We start from the raw sequence: 23675 nt of genomic DNA, 5'->3' as shown, positions 1-23675 counted from the left end.
ATGAATAATTTGTAGTTTTTCTTTTAAAAAATGTGCATGTAAAAATGTTTCCTGACTTTTAGGGCATGACTGAACTAAAAATTAAGGCAAAAGAGCAAGAACATAATAATAGTTGCCTGGAAAAATAATTATTCTCATTACTAGATGGATCCAACTAAGAGCTGGTTTTTTTATTGGTTTTAGGTAGATATTTTGATTTACAGGCTCAAAGTTACCAAACCCTAACTTAAATTTAGTGTGGGAATTTATATTGTAAGACCAAGTAGAATTTAGAAGTGATGACTTTAGTCTCTTATGTTTAAAGTAGATTAAAGTATAAAGTACATAACAAGTCTTTTAAAACTTGAAAAACAAACATTTCTTTTCCTTTAATCTGTTTAGCCATCTCATTAATAGCAAAAATTATTTAATTATAGAGCAAAAGTAGTTTTCATTGCCTGTTTTTTAATTAAGTATTCAATAGAATAATATGCCCTGATAAAAATTATTAACATCTAGTGGGTGTTTATAAATATTAAATAGAATAAATATTACCCTAAGGATTTAGCATTCTAGTGTTCTGATGTTTTTCTTATGGTATTGTTTTGTCTTTTTAAAGAATCTTTTCTTAGAATATGATAAACAGGCAGAGCAATTGGACATGGAAAAGGAGCGTGCAAATAATTTTGAGCACCAAATAGAAGATCTTACAAGACAGTTAAAGAATTCAGCTTCTCAGGTAATTAAGAATTTTTACTTGGATATGCTAATTAATGCATGCTTATTGATTTTAACAAAGAAAACGATATCAAAAATATTAATATATGACATTTTTAAAAATTCTGAACTTTTTCCTCAGGAGAACATTTATAAAACAACAATAATTATTAATGGAATTATCAGCTAACTTTTTCAAATGTAATCAACTCTTATTCACAATATAGAGTTCTTTGCCATTGTCTGGGTCTTTTTTTAAAAAATACCATACTTAGAAGTAGTTACTCATGGATTAAAATTGAGCATCTGACTGTTTTTCTTTTGCTTCCAGCAGAAATCAGCTATATAAAGAAAAGCACTATGCTTTCATTTTGATTGACAAGTAACCAAAAGAATCATGGATTTCATGGGTTTTGTGTTCTTAGGTTATATCTTTTCTGTTTCTTACATTTTGAGGATGAGATTATTTCTTTTTAGTAATTTTTTTTCTAGTTGAGAGGAATAAATGTGAAACACAGCAACAGTTAGTAAATATTTTTAAACGAATGTGAACCGCTGCATAAGTGAGAGATAAATTCACTTTAGGAGATTGAATGAGCATCTTTTTCATTTAAAACATATATTATTATAGATACTTGTCTCTTTTCTGTGTTAAATGCTCTTGAGTCATCAACACTTAATCCTGCAGAATATATTCGGTTCTTTAAGAAAACTTTTTTCATCCAATATAAGTCAGATTAACTATTTAGTAGAATATAAAAATTGCTGTTACTAATCAATAAAGTTTTTTTTTTTTTTTAAATTTTCTGCTGTCTGCAGGCACTGTGCCAATAAGTAAATGAGAGTGGTAGGTAGAATACAAAGAGGTGTAAGATACAATCCATATTTCTGAGTTGTTTATAATCTAATTGGGAATAATACTTGGACATATGACTGTGACTTCATCATTACTAAACTAGAATAAAATTATAGGGAATACACTTAAGGCAACTTTTATTTTGACCTATTTTTAAAACTGTTGATGCTAAAAAAAAAAAAAAAAAAAAAAAAAAAAAGGAAAGTGGATTAATGAATAGACATTGACACAGACATTAACATTTTCCTAAGTTTAAAAATGTAGGGGGCAGCTTAGGTAGCATAGTGGATAGAGCATCAGCCCTGGAGTCAAGAAAACCTGAGTTCATTTCCAGCCTCAGACACTTAATACACACTAGTTGTGTGACCTTGGGCAAGTCACTTAATCCCAATTGCCTAAAACAAATAAAAACTCATAAGTTTAACACTGTAACTCTTAATAGGCACAAAAAGGGGAAATCCAAAGACCATAGAAACCACTTCATTCCGCAAATACTTTTCTCTTTTTTCCAAACAAGGAAAGATGCTAGCCAAGGGCAATAGTGCTTTGGAAGAATATAAACTTATTTGTAAATCTCATAGAAGATTATGTTAAAAAAATTCTTGGCAAAATAACCCAATGAGTTAGTTGGGTCAACCCAAAGGCATTTCTGGAAGGATGGCAAACAAACAACAGAAAAAAATTATAAAGATTTTTGTAACAATCTTGTCAGTGACAGTGCAGCTGCCATATATAAATTCTGGCATCACAGTCCTTTATGTTCTACTTGATGAAGTACAACTGGCACTAAGGATGAACCTAGCAGCTATACTAAACCAAACGTGAAGAGAATGGACCATGTTAGAGAGATTAATTCTCAATCTGAAAAAAAGAAGAGAGATACCAAGTACTTGGGAGGAGAGGGGGAGAGAATTACATAACAAAGAAAGCAACCAAGAAAAAAAATTGGCTATTAATTTAAATTTTCTTTTCCATTTCTACAAGATATTTTTGAAAATACAATATTTTACATATGCATCTAAAATATTCTTATTTTAGGTGTGACAAAAGAACAGTTAAACCTTTACAAGTAACAGTCTACATTTTTACAGTCATAAATCTTAATTAAATAAGCAGTGTAGAGAACAAAAGTCCTAATGTGTTTGTTGAGTATAAAAAGCAGTACATTTCCTCTTTAGAAATGCTCTTTCAACAAAATCTCTCCTGTGCCTGTGTCAGAATCATCCAAGATTTATTTAGATGAACAATAGAAAATGTAGTTTGAACCTCCTAGGCATAAAAGAGGAAGACTTAGGCTTACCAAAAGTATTTGCCAATTCTCTTTGAAGATTTTCATGTCTAGCACAGGAACTAAAAGAAGTCTTCCATTTAACAATATTTCTAGGTAATACTATGCTGATTGTATCAAGCCCAAAACCCTGCAGTGCCTCTTATTGTATATGCATTCTCAAGAGTTCACCCTTAATTAAGTGGATGAAAAATAGTGTTCTAACTTTGTTGTCTTGTTGAGTAGACAATGCATAGATAGAACTAATCCACCATTACAAATATCTAAGACAAAGCCATTTATGTATACTTTGATCTGGCACTCAAATTGAGAAAGAGAAAGACTGGGCTGAATTTATTTGGAAAATTATAACTTACTTTTAGCAACCTCAAAACTTCTCCTTGAAAAATAAAAAGACCCAGTTTTTTTATCAGTATTCTTCCAATAATGTTATGTAGCTACAAGTCAGAACAAGTCTTTGAAAAATTAAAGATATTGATGATCAAGAAGGTATCTAAGTACATGGTGGGTATAGTAGGTGGCAACATTTAACTATGTACACAAGAGAAACAGCTTACAGGAAGTCATGAAAGAGATGTCTAACTGAAAATGGATGAGGCCTGTTCAGATCAGACTGTTGGACAGCCTTTTGCCTTCACTGGGATGAGATCCAGAAGTTTCCAGAATATTGATGGCCATGCCCTTAGATGATTTATGATAGGACAGGAACAGGAGTCACTTGGATAAGAATGCAAGGATAGGTTTCATTGATGAAAAGAGGGCCCAAATGCTTAAGATCATATGTACATCAGAATATCAAAGTTTAGGATTCAGAATAAAGACAACTGTGTTCAAAGCCAGCATTAGATGTTGTGTACGATCCTAGACAACTCATTTAATTTGCCAGAACTTCAAGATCTGGCTATCTGTTTAAAAAAGAGGAAAAGGAAATGATATACTACTCAACTCTAAGGGATTGTTGTGAAGAAAGCTCATTACAAACTTTAAAGCACTAAATAAATGTCATTTTTCTAAATTAATAATGTAAATAACCCTTTACTGCTTTTTCAGAGTAATTTAAGTATCTGTTCTCTTCATGACAGTCCTGTAAGGGTAGGATAAATATATATTGCAGATGAGGAAACAGGCTCAGAAGTAAGCAGCTCATGAACAAAGCGATAAATTGCAAGATTCTAATCTTAATTAAAAATTGAATTTTTTCCTTTTTTTTAATTGCTAGAAGACAGAGAACTAAAACAGTTCTTTATAAACTATTATTCTAAGAAGCACTAGACTAGAACAGTATATATAGCTGAGTCTCGATTCAGAAAGACTTGAGTTCAGATGTGATCTAAAACATTTAAGTACTATCTGACCATGAGCAAGCCTATTCTCTGCTTATTTTCTTCACTTGTCATTTTTTTTTTTTTTTTTTTTTTGCTTTTTCATAGGATCATAGAAGGAAAGAAATGTAGAAACGCATCTCATCTCCCCCTTCATTTTGTAGATCTAGAGAGATTAAGTAACTTTCCCCTTGGTCAGGAAAGTAGTGACAGAGGTGGGATTTGTTCCTAGTTCTTCTGACTCCATATCCAGTTCTCTTTTCAGTGTTCCATACTAACTTTTCTTGCATACTTGATCATTTATAGGGTTTAAAGCAGCCTTCACATTCTCTTCATGATATTTTTTTAAAGGTATTTATAAAATGTCAAGTGACATTTTTCTAAATGGACTTTATTATATTTTGTACTTTAAAGTTAGTTATGAAATTTTTACCTTGAAAAAAGTAGAGTTCTTTTACTTTTCAAGCTTCTAATCATTTGACATCTATTCTTTAACTCCCCCTCCGATTTCCAATGTCACTTTGGGGGTGGGGTGGGAAGGGGGAGAGAAACTAGATCTTCCTAGCTTACCCAAGCTAGAGGTATAGCAATTATTCCTGAGGCTATTCTGCAAAGAAGCTTTGATCTATTCCCTTTCCAACTTGGTAGTCTTTCCTTAAGCAAAATCACATTTTAAAGAACACATTTCTTGATTCACAGTTGTAAATAATTTGTCATTTTAGTGTGACAAGCTGACCTCTGATAATGAAGATCTCCTAGCACGTATTGAAACTCTACAATCTAATGCCAAATTGTTAGAAACCCAGATTTTGGAAGTTCAGCGAGCCAAGGTCATAGTGGACAAAGAATTGGAAACTGAAAAACTTCAGAAAGAACAAAAGATGAAGGTAATTGTAATCTAAATTCTATTTATGCATTTATATTTTGTTATTTTCATTTTATATTACTTAGTTGGCAAATTAAAGGAAATCTTTAGACACTATCCTTGGATTTTGGTAAAATATTTGACACTCTTATTATATCCCTTTCAGTTCATCAAATACTTAGCAATTATGATGTGCAATCAATCAGCAGACATTTATTAGGTGCCTATTATATGCCAAGTACTATAGTTACATGGATCATACTCTCAAAAAGCTTACATAATATAAGCTCACAAAGAGCCTATTTTTTTCATTGAGGAAGACAAATATATATGGTTATAATAATATATACTAGAATAGATGTAGAATATCTTGATACCATAGAAGACTTTTAGAAGTTGGGTAAAATAAAGTCCTCCGTAGAAGTAGAAGTTGATGTTTAATCTGAGCTTTGAAGGAAATGAGGAATTATAAAAAATGATTGTGAGGACAAAGTAAATTCCTTGGGGGCAACCTATGCAAAGGCACAGAAATGTGAAATGGAGTAGCGTGAAATATAGCAGTGAGGCTAGTTCATTGGATGATAAAGTTCATGAAGAAGAATAATAAAAGTTTAGAAAACTAATATGCTGTATTCAGACAAAATGAAAAAAGTATGATATGTACAGTTAACTGGATTAATAATTGGTTGAATAATCTTGTTCACATAATAGTGATTTTGGATCGATACTATCCTGGAGGTTTCTAATGGCATGCTATATGGTTTTGTCCTTGAACCTTTTGGTTTTGTATTTTTTATCAGTGATTTTAAATGATGGTACTAATTGGTTACAAAAATGTTACAATGATACAATAGTGTGGTGGGAAGGCTATTTTACATGATGGAATTGGAATCCAACAAATGTTCTGGCAAGCTGGAACAATTGACTAAACCAAATAAAAATTAATTAGTAATAAGTGTAAAGGTCATTCAGTTTTAAAAACTTAGCTACACTTAGCAACTTTCGAAATTGGGGGAGGTTTGGAAAAATAACAATTCATGAGCAAAAAAACAAAACCAAAAGATGTGAATTGCAAAACAAATTTGAGTCAGTAGTATATGTCAACCAAAAAATATTATGTCCTATAAAATTATAACGTTCAAGATAAAAGAATCAGACCTGATAGTTGTCTCTTTATGTATCCAAGAGAGAGTCTATATTCTTTAATGCTCCAGAATGGGAGAACTGGATAGAAGGTAATGGGCTGCAGATTTCAGATTACTTATAAGGAAGAATTTCCAAAATTGGAAGAGGTTTCTTAAACTATTGTGGTCCTCATTATTAGAGTCATTCAAATAGAGGCAAATGACCATTTGTCAGTGATACTGTTGAAGAGAAATATGTATAGGTTAAATTTTGGATTAGATGACCTTTTAGCTTATTCTCCTCTGATTTTAAATTTTCTGATTCTGTGTTGTGAGCTAAATGTTTATGTATGATATTATTTAAATGAAAGAAAGGCTTTCTGAAAAATGATCAATAATTTCATTTGAATAAATTGGTTGCAAATGCTTTTTTAACGGTTTTGTTTTAATTTTTAGGAGCATACTAATACTTTAAAGGAACTTGAAGAGCTTCAGTTACAACTTCAGAAGGAGAAGAAACATCTTCAGAAAACTATGCAAGAGTTAGAGATGGTTAGGAAGGTAAAATAAGCCCATTTAATTGAATTTTGTAAGCCAAATGTTCACAGTATCAAGTTACTCCCAATAGTTTAAGAAGAAATATTTTAAAAGCTCTTTTAAGTTTTTTAATTATATTATATAAAATTAGTAAATTCTAAATAGTACCTTTACAGAAAAGAAAGAATTAATGTACTCTTTGAAATTGCTTAGTCTTCCTATAAGAATTCTGTCCCTTTTATAATTTTACCTATATTGAAATCTTATTTAACTTTACACATTTGTTTTAAAATATATAAATTTTGTTTCTTTTGTGAATTTATTATATTGAAGGGAGAAAAACTTTTATTACCTTTAAATTTTCATATTGTAAACATTTAACATATATTTGAAGAACATAAATAACAATGGAAAACTTAGTAAAAGTTACAGAATTTTATAATAGAAATATTTAGTATAGAATTATTTTGTGTAGGTAAAACAACAAAAGAAGTAATACAAAATTAGAGTAAATGTAAGAAAAGCTTTGTAAAAATGAAAACTAGATGAATAAGAATTACCTTTTGCTTTAGACATTGGTATATAAAATAATTCCTCTTTTATTGAAGGGGTTTTATGTTTTCTTGATAATTTTTTTAAATAATTAAAGTAATTTTGGACTGATTTGAAATTTTGTGTGGATCTTCTATATACAAAATATGCAGGATGCCCAGCAAACTACATTGATGGACATGGAAATAGCTGATTATGAACGTTTAGTGAAAGAACTGAATCAAAAAATTACTGATAAAAACAGCAGAATTGAAGATTTAGAACAAGAAATTAAAATTTATAAACAAAAACAAGAAACCCTACAGGAAGAAATGAGTGAGTAAAATGTAAACTCACTTTTCTCTTTATTTGTAACTTTTAAGTATAACATGCAAGGAATGGCTGAAGGAAACAAGTGGAAAAACATATTATCTGGAGAAGACCTGAGGGTAATTTAATTGCTGTCTTCAAATATTTGAAGCTATCAAGTGGAAGAAGTGTTAAACAATTGATCTTAATTTTGTCCTTGTTATCCACTGGGTGAAAATGAAACAGGTTTTATCTCTTTGTAAGTTAAAACTTTCTAATACTTAGTTACCCCAGAATGCATTGAACCTTGGGATCACCCATCATTAAAACCAGATGGAGGCACTTAACTGCTTGTCAGGATTTTTAGGGAATAGTTTAAATTAATTGCTTTAGTCCCTTTTCAGCTCTGCAGTTCTATAATTTTATCAACTGATTCTTTCAATTTTCACAATGGCAGTTTGTTTAAGGGATGACAGATTATATAATTACATTAATAAGACATGAGTTAATAAAGTCCTTTAATCAAAAGAAGTGGGAAAAGGAAGGAGATGAAAGATGTAGAATTGGAAAATAGTAGCAGTAAATCTTAAATTATATATTTATAATGTAGCATCTGACTTGTAGCAATGAACATGCATAAATTACAAATTTGTGTTTATTAGATATCTTTGAGAAGTGTAAATCATTATAACCATGTAAATATAGCGTCATCAAGTTAATTATCAAAAGGTATTTTCACAGAGCAAATGCAGCAATAAAATGTAAAAGCTCCAAAAAAAAAAAAAAACCATCAAATAAGTTGTAATCTTTGCTTAACTCATTAAATTCTGTGGTCCTTATTAGTTCTTCAAAATATTAAAAATTTATCTTTGAAAATAATTGATTTTATAGTGAAATATCTCTTTAATTTTAAATTATTGTTCATCTTAAAGTAACCCACAAAAAGCTTGACTTCTTAAACTTTTTTTCTTCCACTAGGTTCCCTTCAGTCTTCAATGCAACAAGCTGAAGATAAAAACACTAAAATTAAACAACTACTAGTGAAAACAAAAAAAGAGCTAGCAGATTCAAAACAAACAGTATGTTAATTTCTTGACTTTATTCTTTGTCTACGTAACCCATTTGTTAACTCTTTGCTAATTAACCAACATTCTGATTCTTTAGGAAACCAACCAACTAATACTTCAGTCATCTTTAAAAGGTGAACTAGAAGCAAGCCAGCAGCAAGTTGAAGACTATAAAGTAAGGTTCATTTAAATAATAAATTATTTCATTGGAAAGTAGGGCAACTTTGTACGTGTTCCTAAACAGTCACATTTTATTAAGCAAGATTTTTCAGTCTGAAAGATTGTTTTAAATGTCTTGATAGTATTAGTAAACAGTTGCTTAGCATATGGATTTTAAATAATTAGGTTATAAATATATTGTTTGTAAAGAATTAAGATCTCTACATTAAAGAAAACATTTGAAAAGCTATAGTGATATCAAACTAAATAAACATGTTTCCAAACCAAACTTTATAGTTAAATGATAACATGATCTGGTTTTTGTCGATGGAGGGAATTGTTTGTTCCTTCAAATCTTGAAACTTCATGGATAGTAGTTTAAATTGCATCTAGAATCTTGGTCTCCAGAGAAAAGGTTTCTTAAAGATCCATGTCCAAAGCAATATGGTATAGAAATAAATTTCATCAATAAGCATATGAACAGCTATTAAAAGTATAAGTTTATGTCAGGCAGATGTAAGGGATGACAGATTAAATAGTCATATATCAGTGTTTGCCTGCTATGTGCATATGACATGGAGTAGTGCAGTGGATAGAGCACTAGCCCTGAAGTCAGGAGGAACTGAGTTCAAATCTGGTCTCAGACACTTAACACTTCCTGACTGTGTGACCCTGGGCAAGTCACTTAAACCCAATTGCTTCAGCAAAAAAAAAAAAGTCTATGACGTGTCCTTACTGTCAAGTTTGATTTGTGTCAATTTAGAAATATTGATATATCAACAGTAAACAGGATTGGGTCAGCTTATTCTGGTAAAAAAAATCTGCTAGGCTAGAGGGAGCAACTAAGAATGAGCAAGGCTTTAATTACTTCAGAACTCATATAGGACCGGTATTAGCATTTAGGAAATGTGTGTATAATTATAACACTTATTCATTATGTTGGTGCTTAGTAGAATATCATTTAAAATGCTTAAAGCAAGGGATATATAGTTTTCAGGAGCAGAGCAGGAAACAGAGATTTTCCTGTGAAAAGGAAAATCAATTCCTTTATTACAGTTTAAGCTTGAATATGAAGAAAACTACAACCCTGAAAGGAAGGAGGTAGTAGCAGTAATGAACCACAAGAGGGTGCCATAGAGTCTAGTCTTCTGGTTTTCCTGCTGGAGTCTTGGAAACTAAGACCCTCTCCCCCTCACTTCCCCCCCCCCCCCCCCCAATATTCTGAAATTTAATTTATAAATCATAAGTTTTAAAAAACGAACTGACAGTTTCTTGGTGTTTGAGACAAGCATTAAAATGTAACATCCCACCTAAGCCATTAGTTTCAATCTATATAAGCCGTATTTATTCTTCTGGGAAGTTTATTTCTTCTTGATCTAGGTTCTTTATTAATAACAAATAGAAAATTTTAAAATTACATTTTAGGGGTAGCTAGGTAATACAGTACATAGAGCACCAGCCCTGAAGTCAGGAGGATCTGAGTTCAAATCTGGTCTCAGACATTTAAAACTTCCTAGCTGTGTAACCCTGGGCAAGTCACTTAACTCCAGTTGCCTCAGTAAAATAAGTAAATAAATGAAGGAATGATTGAATGAGTAGAAACAAATAATAAAATTACATTTTATTCACTATTTAAATGAAGTCTTTAAATGTTGTAATAAATATAATTTGTTTTAAAATAAGTTTTCCTAATGCCTTGGTGATTTAATCAGTTAGTTTGACCACTGAGAAATTGATTTCCTACCACTATTTTGAAACAATATTTTTTTCAGATTCAATTAGCTGAAATAACTTCAGAGAAACACAAAATCCAGGAACAACTGAGGTCTTCTATAGAACAACATCAGCGCACTCTGAGTTCTTGCCACCAGAAAATCACAATTCTGCAAGAAGAATGCAAGATAGCTAAGGTAGTTTATACAAAATAGTATTGACTTGCTATACAGTATTCTCTATTGTTCCATATTTATTCAAATGAATTTCCTTTCTTTTTAGTGCAGAACTAAGTTACTTTAAAAAACCTTAGAATACTTTTAAATGGAACCTACAAACACGAGTTTTTGTTCATCAAAACTTTATTTTCTCATAGTTATTATTCTAAATGGTATACTAATCAATATTCTATTAAAAATGCATAAAAAGGGAATCCTTCATATTTTGTCCTTGATGTAACTAATATTAACTCGGTGTACTTCATTCTGTCAACCCCTTAAAAAGTAAAAGCTCATTCTGTCCTAATTGATAGAAATGTCCATTATTGTAATTTTAAAAAGGAGAGTCAGAAGGTATAAAGAACAAGAATAGAGTTTGCCTTGAATTTTAACTGTGATACAAAATTGTTGGGTCCCAAAGAACTGTTCAAAAAAATGGGAAAAGTGAGGAGAAAATAAAATTTGTTTTGTTTGATTATTTCAAATGAAGTATCATTATGTTTGGCAGTTAGTAAATACTAAATAACTGTTTAGTACTTGATTGATAGCTGCTCATTCTTAGATCCTTGCTGATTGCCAAATATTTATCTGAGAAGCAGTTTAAATGCTGAGAGAGTGTCTAAAATATATATCCCACTAACTGGATATACTCCAAACCTCTGTCCTATGTACTCTTCTCTCCCTTTATAGGATTTCCCTTGGTAATATAATCAGCTCTCATGAATTCAATTTATCATCTTCATGCAGATAATTCTTAGACCTCTTCGTCTAGGCCTAACCTCTCTCCTGATCCCCAGTCTCACATCTTTTAATTGTGTGTTGTCTCCTAGGCAATTAGGACATCCAGTTTACTTGGATGTCTCCTAGACATCTTAAACTCAACATATCCAAAACTAAATTTATCATCTTTCCCCAAAACGTCCTTCAAATATTCTCCCCGAATTTCCCTGTTACTGTCAGAAGTAGCACATGCAACTCTATAGAAAATCCTTAATTGTGATTGTTAATTTTGAGAATATATTAATCAAGGGAGTTTCCATACTTGTTCTTTAGTCAAGGGAATTCTCCATCCTGGTTAGGTCGCAAATCTGGACCAAAAAAAAAAATAATAATAATAATAATAGTGTCAATAATTTGAAAGAAATAAATTTCCTTTAGAGTTTTTAATAAGCAGAAAATAAAATCAAGTCATTTTCTGTTACATTTGTTTATTTTTTCATCTCTTTCCTTCTTCTTTTATAATGTCTTCTTCAAGAGCATATACCTTTTAATCTCCTTTTATTGGGGGGGAAAAAGGTAAAGCCAGTTACATTTCATGTCAACAGTTTATTTAGAAGAAGCATTTTCAAAACATAGAAGGTCTAATATAAATTTTGTTTTTATTGGTGAAAACTAGAAAATAAAGGTTTTCCTATCATCTTTGTGCTGTTTTGGAAAAAAATACAAAATGACTTATGGAACTCAGTTATGAACTGATATTTAAATACTAGGTCTATGTAAGGAACTGAAGAATCAGAGTTTGTTTAAATAGAAAGATATTAAAACATCTATGCTATTGTCTTTTTGAGTCTTATTTTTGCTCTTTCCATTTTTAATGGTTTTTACTGGTTTTCTTTTAGAAAGACTATACATTGGTTCTGATTAATATTTGCAAAATAGGAATTGGAGTAGGTCTAAATAAAAGTTAAGGTACTTAAAGTTCATTACTTGTTTGGGTGAAAGTAGGACATGTTAAGGTGTTCCCTTTTAGTTCAAAAACTAATTCTTTTATATTTGGAGATATAAATATATATATATAAAACTATTACTCAAACAGTATCTCAATGAGTGAACTCTCATTAATTTCATAGAAAGGTTATACCTATGGGCTGAAAAGTAATCTTCTGTAAAGTTTCCCTTGGGATCCACTATAGATTGCTCTAAATAATCATATTTATTTTGGTCCTCACTAGCAAGGCAATCCCTTTAAATCCAATATTTTTTTTTTACTATTCTCCTTAACACAGCAATTTTTCAAAAGCTTTCCATCCCTCCTAAAATCTTCTATTGCTCTCCTCCCTTTACCCTCTCAACTGATAATGTAACTCATATTTCACTAAAAATTAGAGGTCATTTGCTGAAAGATCTCTTTCATTCCTTCCTCCTCATCTCCCTTCACTGAGATGTCTTCCTCACTGTGTCCTTCACTATTGTCTCACATGAAGATCCTTTTCCTTACCAAGGCAAATTCCTCTATATCCATTCCATTTTTCCTAGTAGATTGCCTCTGTATTATACCCATTCTCACTTGTCTTCATTCTCTCTCTAATGGTTGCTTTCCTAATAAAAACAAAGCCATATCTCCCTCTTCCTCAAAAAAGCCTTATTTAATCTATCCATCATCAGTAGCTACAATGTTATATATTACCATCTTTTTGTAACTAAATTTCTTGAGAAGACCATTTCTAATCCATTTCTCCCCTTCCTTTCCTCTCATTTTCTAACCACAGTCTGTTTCTAACTTCATGACTTAACTGAATTTTTTTTTCCAGAGTTACTAACAATCTCTTAACTGACAAATTGACACAAATTTATATGTATCCTGAGATCGTTTTCTCATTTTTTTTGATCTATCTGCACCATTAACTTTGTTGATTACCCTCTTTTTTAAATATTCTGTTCTCTCTAGGTTATCATGCCTCTGCTCCTTCTTCTCTCTCCTTCCATCTATTTGTTTAGTCCCTCTCCATATTTTTTGCTAGATCTTCATCTAAATAACATCCACCAACTAATATTCTTCAAACCTCTGTCTCTGCCCTCTTCTCCCTTTATAGAATTTTACTTGGCAATATCAGTTCTCATAGATTCAATTTATGATCTCTATGTGGACGATTCTCAGACCTATTTGTCCAGCCCTAACCTCTCTCCTGATCTCCAAGCTCACATCTTTTAATTGCCTATTGGACATCTTAACTTGGATGTCACCTAGACATCTTAAAATTCAACGTGTCCAAAACTGAATTCATTATCTTTCCCTAAAACTTTCTCCCAAAACTCTCCTTTAATTTCCCTTTTACTGTCAGTCACTTAAACTTTCAACCTAGGATCCTTCTTAACTCTACTCTCCCTGTTCCCTACCAAAAACTATTGCCAAGTCCTATCCATTTTATCTTCATAAAATCTCTCATTACCTTCATATTCTGACATTACTGTCATCCTGATACAGACCCTGATTTTCCTGCCTCAAGTCTACCCATCCATTCCTTTCTTATACTCAACTATCATCTTTCTGAAGCACAGACTTGACTTTTATCATTCAGTAATTCCAATAACTATCTCTTTATTTCCAGAATTAAATACAAAATCTTCTGTTTGGCTTTTACCATCCTTCATTACTAGTCTCTTTGCTACATTTTCAGTTTCTTAAACCTTATTTCCTTCCATGTACTTTGCAATCCAGTGTCATTGGCCTCCATGCGCTCCCTTATACAAAATACTTGACTTCCTAATTTCTAGAAAAAGCCTTTCTCTATCCCTTTTAACACTAGTATATTTCCTCTGAGATTTTCTCCAGTATACACTGTATACATCTCATTTGTACAAATTCCATTACATGTTGTCTTCCTCTTTAGATTGTGAATTCTTTGAGGAAGTTTTTCCTTTTTTTTTTTTTTTTTTAATTTGATTTTGATTTGATTTAAACTTAAGCCACTGTGTTCTGGAAATTAAATTATTGTGATAATTTTTCATCCACTCATTATATGCCTTTCTGTATTCTGTAATAAATTGCTTAATTTCCCAGTATTCACATTTATTTCTTTAGAAAAGAAGTATAGTAATGACACTGAATTGTTTGGACAGGGCATGTTATTTCATTGGTATGGGAAACTCTTGGTGAGGAAACTCCTTCTACCAGTGCAAATCAACATCGGGTCTGTAACTCATAATCTTAGAAAGCTTTCTAACTTTTAATGGTGGTTAAGTTTGATAGCCAGAATGTTATCAATAAGACTTGAACCTAGGACCTTCTCATACCAAAGCTGGCTTTCTACATGCTCTATACTATTCTGCCTCTTGTAGTAGCATTGCAACAATATTTTATAATCTTGATAAAACCCTGAAGATTGAAAAACAATGTTAAACCCATAAGTATTAAATTAAGTTACCAATATATGAAGTATAGAAAATTAGCACTGGAAGGAACCTTAGAAATCACCTTCTTCAACTCCTTTATTTTATAGATTTTATAAAAGCCCAAATAATTTTAGGTGATTATCAGAGTCAGAGGCATCACAAGAAGACACAAACCCATCTTTCAGAGTACATTCTTTTATAAGTTTTTTGAAAACTTTAGAAAAGAAAATTAAAGCCCAACAAATCTTGCATTAGAAGTTAATAAAAATGTATTCAGAAGATGAGTATTTCTTTCTCTGTCCATACTATATCTTATAAGTCTTTTCTGTACATAAATTCCTTTAATATAAAAGGAGCTTGTGTGTTGTATTTGAGACCAAAATGTGTTTTTCTTTTGTATGTTTTAGACAGAGCAAGCTGCCATTGCCTCTGAATTCGAAAGCTACAAAGTCCGAGTTCATAATGTTTTAAAACAACAAAAAAATAAATCTTTGTCCCAGAATGAAACAGAAGGAGCCAAACAGGAAAGGTAATTTTTTTTTCATTTTTGCTATAAAAGTAATTATCAACAAAGATGAACAAAGTAAGAAATAAAGTATAACATAAAGTCCTTTTGATTTAAGAAAATATGACCAAATGAATTAACAATTAAAAACTCCATTTCCTTTTACTTTCTAAGTAAGCAAATCAACTTCTGAACTGAAAGGGATGGACAAGGTTCTTTTGAATGATTTGAAATATTTATTTTTTTATTTTTATTTTTAAGGTTTTACATGTATACATTTTAGATGAATCAAGGGCATCCTCAATGAAGGTATTAATAGGCAACAAGCTGGCTTTCCCAAGTGGTCCTCAACATGGGCCACATTTTTACCATCTCCCAATTAAATGAAAAATGTAGAGAATAAAAGAACCTATTGTGTTCATTGTTTTGTGATAAAGAGAAAAAAAATTGAGTCTAGCAGGACATATTTTCTTGTAGTAAGGTGTCTCCTTTCCATACATTGAGATTACTCAGGGATTGTTGGAAGACAAAAATAAAAATTATCCTCTTCAGTGACCATGTGAGTATTAACATTAAACAAGGTATAAAACAAGGAGATATGTGCTCATCAGAGGTATTCACCACTGTGATGGAGGAAATTCATGGCAAAATCCAGGTTGAGGAGGAATTCCTTGTGGATGGTGAAGTTTTATTGATGTTCTTTGTTATACATGACATGATACTGATAATTCTTCAGAACCTACTGAAATTACAAAGAATTTTTACTTCGTGTTCCATGAAAGCAAATACCTATCCTTTCAATACTGACATTTTACTAACGTTGCTATGTCAAGCAGACATGGAACACCACTACCTCCAGAGATGAGTTTCACACAAAGGGCAATGGAGAGGCATATGGTAGGTATGAGCAAGCAACTTTATAGAACCTTTGAAGAAAGGGAATAGAAGTAAAGAATTTCATCAGATGATTGTATGACAAGAAAAAAGGAAGATATCTAGTGAAGTGACAAGAAGAGTTGAGAGATTGACATCCATTGACATTCCTAGTAGTGTGTTCACAATGTCAGGAGAAAGCAAAAGACTTAAAGCATGTTACATGGACCCCTCCCATTCATCCTTAATCCTAGCCCTATAGTGACTATTTGGAGAACATCAATTGGAGTAAGATAAGCAAGAATAATTTCCATTCTTGGAAGGACCTCCCAAATCAGAGATCACAAGTATATTTGAATGAGAATGCTATAGCTGTCTGAAAGGGTGACAGATTGCCGGGCTCACACATACTTATTACAGCAAAACCTTATACATCAAAACCCTGAAGTTCACATCAGCTTTAATAATGATTGAAAATTCCAATAAGAAACTAGTTTCAATTTTAAAATAATAATTTATTATTTTTATTTTCAGATTACACATTTTTTGAAAACCTGTTCCTCTTTCTAACCTTCTCACCCTTATCCTTATTTGAGTGAACTATATAAAAGAAACAAAACCTGAAAAACCATCTCTCTAAACATGTCTACATACCAAACAAATTTCCACATTAGCCATGTCCAAAAATGTATTTCTCTTTCTTCATTTTAAATTCATCACTTCTGTGTCAAGAGGTGAATGGCGTGATTTGTATTCTTTCAAAATCATGATTTAAAAGTCTTTTATAATTTGTTTCTCTAATGTTATCAGTGTATTTTTTTCCATGTTTTGTTCATTTCATTTTGCATCTGTTCATGAAAGTCTTCCTAAGGTGTTTTTTTTCCTGAAATTGTCTTATTTCATCATTTCCTCTGACACATTCATATGCCACAATTTGCTTACCCATTCCCCTGTAAGAGATCTCTTTTGTTTCCAATTTTTGACTACCTTGAAAAGAATTGTAACAAATATTTTCTTCTTTATTTCTTTGGAGTATTGATCTTTTAGTTATGATAGAGCTGGGTCAAAGGTTTGGTAACTTTCTTGACCCAGATCCAAATTCCTTTCCAAAATGGCTGAACCAGTTTATTAGCTCCACTAACTAATGTATCTGTTTTCCCAAAGCAACCTCAACATTGTAAATTTCCTCTTCATCTATGCCATTCTGGTGCTGGAACCTCACAGTTTTCTGAATTTTTGTTCTTCTAAATTTAATGATTTGGAGCATTTTTTCATAATGATTACTAATAACCTGGATGTCTTCCTCTGAAAACTTCCTGCTTTGCATCCTTTGACCATTTATTTATTGGAGGATGACTATTTTATAAATTTGAACTAGTTCCTTGTACAATTTGAATATGAGACCTTTATCAAAGAAACTTGTTGCAAAAAAAAATATTATTACTTATGTCTCATCTAATTTTGACAGATTTGTTTATGTAAAAGGTTTTATATTTTATATAATCAAAAGTGTCCATTTATTTTATGTGATCCTTTCTAACACTTGTTTTGGTCATGAATTCTTCTCTTTTCCATATATCTGAAAAGTAATTTCTTCCTTGTTCCTAATTTCTTTATGATGCGATCTTTTATATCTAGTTCATGATCATTTGGAGCTTATTTATGTATTTGGGTCTTTGGTGCTGGTCTAAACTTAGCTCCTCTCAGACTAGTGTCCAATTTTCTCAGCAGTTTTTTCATTTCTTTTTCCCCCTGGTAATTCGGATCTTAAGCGTTTCTCAAACATTATGCCACTTTGGGTTTTTTTTTTTTTTTTTTTTTTGGGGGGGGGGGTACTTCTGTATGTAGTGTAGGAGCTATAATTTCTCAAGAATTCTGATTTCCTCTATCCACATACAAAGTTCTCCAGATAAACACAGATAATAGATAGTTGGAAATAAGGTTCACACCAGCAGCATCAATACAGAGTAACCTGCCAGCATAATTAGAGACCAGGCATATGTAAATTGCTATTTGTCTGGAAGCAGCAAAAGTAGAGGCTCCCCTCAGAAAGTTCTGGATAATGGTAGCCAAAAATAACACCAACAAATTACCTACGTACTCAAGTCAAGACAGTTTGGGATAGATATTCTAAGGCTCATAATACCATCCTGAAATGTAAGAGGGAACCTGAAAATCCAGCACTTGGAACCTTAATGATAGGAGGAAAGAGGGGCCAGCCCCAGAACATAGAGGTTACATAAGAACCTAGGGTAAGACCAAGCAGAGCCAACTTCTTTATCCAAAAAACCTTGCAGGGACCACATTTAGGCTTTAACACAAATCCCCAAGTCAGAAACCCAAGCTAGAGAATTGAGCAAATTTAAAAACAAGTATCAAAAATTATTACTGGTCTTGAAAACCCTTAAAAGACGGAGTAAGTAACTGTAACAGCTTTATGCCTCAGAGGCTTAAAGGAAATACTTGATTTCCCACAAGGACTACATGAATGCTTAGAAAAAAATTAAGCAAGAAATTAAAACATGACACACATGTATGTAGTGTAGGAGCTACAGTGTAGGAGTACAAATGTGAAATAAAAGTTTTCTGGAGGAAAGAAGGGTAAGGAGAATAACTTGAGCGAGAAAGTGGTTAACTTTACCTAAGAAATATAATCCTTGAAAATTAGAATAGAATAGAAGCAATGACTCCAAAAGACGGAAAGAACTATTAGAATAAAATTGATTGGAAAAAATAAAACAGAAGAAAATTTAATATGTCTGCTATCAGAAATAGAAAGCAGAAATCCCTGCTATCAGCATAGGGAAAGATAATTTAGGAATCATTGGATTCCCATATTTCAAAAAGTGAACACTTTCTTTCTAGAAATCATAAAATAAAAATGCCCAGATTAGAATTATTAGAATGGGAAGACTAAGATAGAAACTCCAAGAGGAAAAGTCCAGTAGTGATACAGCCACAATCCAAAAGTCTAATAGCAAAGAAAGAATGCCACAACCATCCCAAAAGAAGCAATTCAGGTACAAAGGAAAGATAGTTGGGATCAAAAAAGACCTAGAAGGCAAGAGATAAATTTACAACCAAGAATAACAACTTCACATATGAATCTAACTCTACAGTAGTTTTTTTAAAAGTAACTTTTTCAAGCATTTTTGTTCCAAAGATCAGATCTAAGTAGGAATTTTGAAGTACAAACTACAAACTTAAGAGTCCAGAGAAATCTAGAAAGTTAAATTTATTTAAGCAATTGGAAAAACCTATATAATAAGTAGTGCTAACATGCTATTGGGGGAGAAGAAATAAATAGGTCTTCAAAGAGTGTTTAAAAAGAAAGAAAGAAAAAAAAGGATCCTTAATGCATTGATTCTGTTTTGAAGGTTTGAAGAGGGGAAAAATTAAAGGAATATGCCAACTGAAAATGAGCAACAAGGAGAAAAAAACTAGTTATTTCTCTTCATTGGGATATCTGAGAAGAATATAAAATACAGAGGAAAGAGTGGAAGAATAGGCATCAAATGAACCTTACTCTTGTCTGAAATTTAAAGAGTGTTGAAGTACACACAAAGTTATAGAAAACACATCGAGCTCAACAAAGAAACAAGGTGATATAGGGGGGGAAATGAATAGTTGGAGAAAGGACACTACTGAGGAAAGAATAGTTACAAACAACACAAATCCCCTGATCCCTGAAAGGTAATTTAAAAAGGAAAAAAAAAAATGACTGGGATCTAAAGAAAGGGTATCATAGATTGTCTCTTAAGAGTGTTTGGGGAGTAGTTAAACAAGTGACATAAATATAATGGAATGTTATTGTATTGTAAGAAATCACAAGAGACATTTTTTGAGAACCCTTGGTGAGAAATGACAAAATAAAGTAAAGAGAGCCAAGAAAAGTTTATAAAAGGAAGGCAACCTTGTGAAGAAAAACACCTTGCCAGAGTTTAAGAATTATTATTAATATAATCATATCCCAAAGGGTTTATGGATTATGTCACCCCCCTCCTGAGAGGTGATTGACACATGGTGAAGAAAAAAACATATTTGAACATGGCTTCTGCAGGAATTAATTTTATTTGACTATACTTATTAGTCAAAAGTTTTTTTTTTCTTTCTCAGTTTTTAATTGGAAGAGGTATTAGCAGTTAATGTTTAGATTTTTTTTTTTTAATGTATGTATGTGTTAAATTTTAAAGCAAGGGACATAATGGGATTTTATAGTTTTATAGAATATCTTCTCTTTTATTCCTTTTTTTTGTGTTTAAGTTCACAATATATATATATATATTTTTTTTAAATTAAATATATTGGTAAAAAAATTTTAGGACATCTCCAAATATAGATAATACTCCTAAAATGAAATTTCTTTGAAGGAATACTTACAAACCTTAGGTATGTAAACAGTAAGTGTAGGCCTTACTCAAATTTCACATAATTCCAATTTGGGGAGAAGTAGAGCCCATAGCCAGACCCATAAGAAAATGTATCCTTAGTTTCACTGCCTATCAAGGACAATAGAAGAAACTTTTTTATCCTTTAAGGCACTATAGCAAACCAGGCAGAGAATAAAGGGGAAAAATGGCTGCATGACTATTTAGGTAAATACATGGTATACTGTATTCTTTGTTAAATAGCTTAATGTTGAACTCATAGCATCTGTTTTTATTAAAAATACAAACATTGAAATTTCTCTGAGACTGATGCCTTTCAAATTTTCAGGTTTTGAATGTTTAAAAACTTTTATACATATTGAGAAATGATTGGATCTAGTTTCTGTAGATATTTTAAATTATTTTAAACTGAAATCTGAATTTTGGTTAAGAAATACATTTGCTTATATAATGATTATTTTTTATTGTGTATCTCAGTTACCATATAGAAATAGTATGTGGTTTTAATACTTTCATATCACTTTTTGTGAATTACCCTGAAAAAAAAATTGAAGCAAAAGGAATTCTTTTGATGAATATGTTTTTGTTTTTATAACTAGAGATTCAGCATTCAAAAGAATTTTCCCATCAGGATCTCACTGTTCTAAGCAAGATCAAATATCCTGGAATGTTTATGTATTTATAACTCTGGAACTTCTTATTTAGAAATCTGTTGACAGATAATGCAGGCTGATTATGGCAGTCAATCTGTCACTTATAAAAATTGTGGAATATGACTCTTTAAGAATTTAATTAATTATTAATTATTAACATAATAATTAGGCTCTAAAAATGCCTGGTTTGGGTTTTTTTTTTTAAAATATTCCTGAATTCTGGAGTCACATAATAAACTATAGTTGTGTTGAATTTTATCTTGCTTTCTAATCTATTTTCTTATTTATTGTTTTTCTTATTCTCTTCTGCATTAGCCTTTTCTGAAGGTAGAATTTAATAACGCAGAAACTATTTTTGCTTACTCTTTTACTTTTACCCTATCTCAATGGTTCCATTTTTTCTCCTCTTGGAGGGTAGCCCAGCTTGTCCTCAGCAAACTTTAGAACCATGTCATATTTCACTCATAAACTAATCATGTTACTTCAAATAAATTAGTGCTATTAAATTTTTGAATTCCATTCTGATGTGAAATGTTTACTCAGGGATATTTTGCATGCCCCAAATTGCCTAATATGTGCAAACTAAAAAAGTGTCAATAAAAATGTTATAATTTCACCACTCTGACATCTATCTCTAACCATGTACTATCTTCTGATGATGTAGTTATTAGGAGTTGAATTGTAGTAAGCAAAATATAGTTCAAACCCCAAAGTCACATTTCCTCCTTTTTTTCCCCTCCAGACAACATCTAGAAATGATTATAGACCAACTAAAAATGAAATTGCAAGACACCCAGAATAATTTACAGACCAGTGCATCTGAACTTCAAATATTACAGTCCGAACATGATACTCTGCTGGAAAGGCACAATAAGATGCTGCAGGAGACAGTCGCGAAAGAGGCAGAACTCCGTGAAAAGTATGTTTTTTGGGAGTACTAACATGATCTTTTGACACATATCATACAGTTGTTTTCAGTCGTTGTTTTCAGTCATATCTGACTCTTTGTGACTTCATTTTCAGGTGAGGAAAATAGGGTTAAGTGACTTGCCCAAAGTCACACAGCTAGTAAATATCTGAGGTTAGATTTAAACTCAGGAAGATGAGTCTTGCTGACATCAGGCCCAATGCTTTATTTCACCACCTAACTGCCCAACTAAAGAGCTAAGAAATTATATGAAATAAGAACTGTTACAAGGTAGTGGTAATTTTGCCATTATAATTTAGGAATTGGAAATTATAATTACATTATAAATCAAGCTCATCAGTATATTATTTACATATTTGAAAATTATTCTACCAGGAATATAGGTCTAAAACATGAAGAAACTTTAGAGCTCATCTAATCCAGATTGTTTTATGGATGAAAAAACAGACCAGAAGACTTAGATTCCAAGGATTACATAGGCATGGCAGAGTCAAATTTGAACTTAAGTCCTAGGCCTTTATTTTGAATCATTCACTCAGCAGACATTAATAAGATTCTACTTTTTTACAGAACTAGACTAGGCTTTTCTCAGGAGATCCAAGTTTAGAAAAGGTATAAGCTTTCTTGTCTTAGAACTTGAGCTCTATCTTTAAAATGTTTGATTTCAGTTGACAATTATCTGTATCGAGCTCTGTCTTTAAAGTGTTTGATTTCAGTTTACCATTATCTATATCTTCTGTGGTCTTCCTAAGTCATCTAATCCCATAGTAGATGTTTCAAAATAATAGTGTCATAGTAGAGGTATCATATAGAATTTGAGACTCAGAAAGGCTGTGTAGACCCACACTTAACTTAGGAAGAATCCCCCATTATAATACTTACTTATATAGCTTTTGCTCAATGACCTTCAATGAGGGAAACCTATTATCTTTCATTCTATTTTGGCATAGTTTTAATTGTTAGTAAGTTTTTTACTGACAGCAAGCTTATATTTCCTTCTTGGAAATATCTGTCTTATCCTATTCTCCTTTTCAGGCTAAATGTGGACATATCATAGGATCATAGATTTAGAATTGAACATTCAGCTCCCTCTTCTTTTACAGATGAAAAAAATGAGGCCCCAAGAGATTTAGTGATTTTTCTAGGGTCATATATCTAGTAAGTATTAAAGCTGGGCTGGACCCCAAGGTTTCCTAGAGTATAGCTCTCTGTCCACTGTACCATGCTGCCTTCCAGTAATGAAATGGCATGATCTTGAGGCCCTTCTGCTTTATGAGCATCCTTCATAAATGTGCTCAGAAGTGAATACAGTGATTCAGATGTGATTTGACTGGGATAGAATGGGAGAGACTATCATTTTGATCACCAGTTTGAGATTATTATACTCTAAATGGAGCCAATGATTGAATTATGTTTACTGACTACCATTTTACACTGTTGATTCATAAACTTTTACAATTCAGGTGATATTTTGAAGTCAAATATAATAAGACTTTATAGAAACCCTGTATGTATTTTATTGTTTGCATG

At 31.7% G+C, this 23675-nt stretch overlaps 1 protein-coding gene across 1 annotated transcript in view; it reads left to right on the top strand.

Annotated features, from left to right (window-relative positions):
- Positions 1-23675, top strand: part of GCC2 (GRIP and coiled-coil domain containing 2) — a 59903-nt gene that overhangs the window by 20077 nt on the left and 16151 nt on the right. Inside the window, exons 10-18 of the mRNA XM_051984285.1 lie at positions 599-718; positions 4885-5049; positions 6608-6712; positions 7393-7555; positions 8507-8607; positions 8693-8770; positions 10527-10664; positions 15206-15327; positions 21960-22136. Of these exons, the coding sequence (XP_051840245.1) occupies positions 599-718; positions 4885-5049; positions 6608-6712; positions 7393-7555; positions 8507-8607; positions 8693-8770; positions 10527-10664; positions 15206-15327; positions 21960-22136 (1169 nt within the window). The remainder of the gene's footprint in view (positions 1-598; positions 719-4884; positions 5050-6607; positions 6713-7392; positions 7556-8506; positions 8608-8692; positions 8771-10526; positions 10665-15205; positions 15328-21959; positions 22137-23675) is intronic.

The sequence above is a fragment of the Antechinus flavipes genome, chromosome 3 (assembly GCF_016432865.1).
Source record: "Antechinus flavipes isolate AdamAnt ecotype Samford, QLD, Australia chromosome 3, AdamAnt_v2, whole genome shotgun sequence".
NCBI lineage: Eukaryota > Metazoa > Chordata > Mammalia > Dasyuromorphia > Dasyuridae > Antechinus > Antechinus flavipes.
The sequence above is the reverse complement of the archived record's forward strand: the minus strand, read 5'-3'. Positions and strand labels throughout refer to the sequence as shown.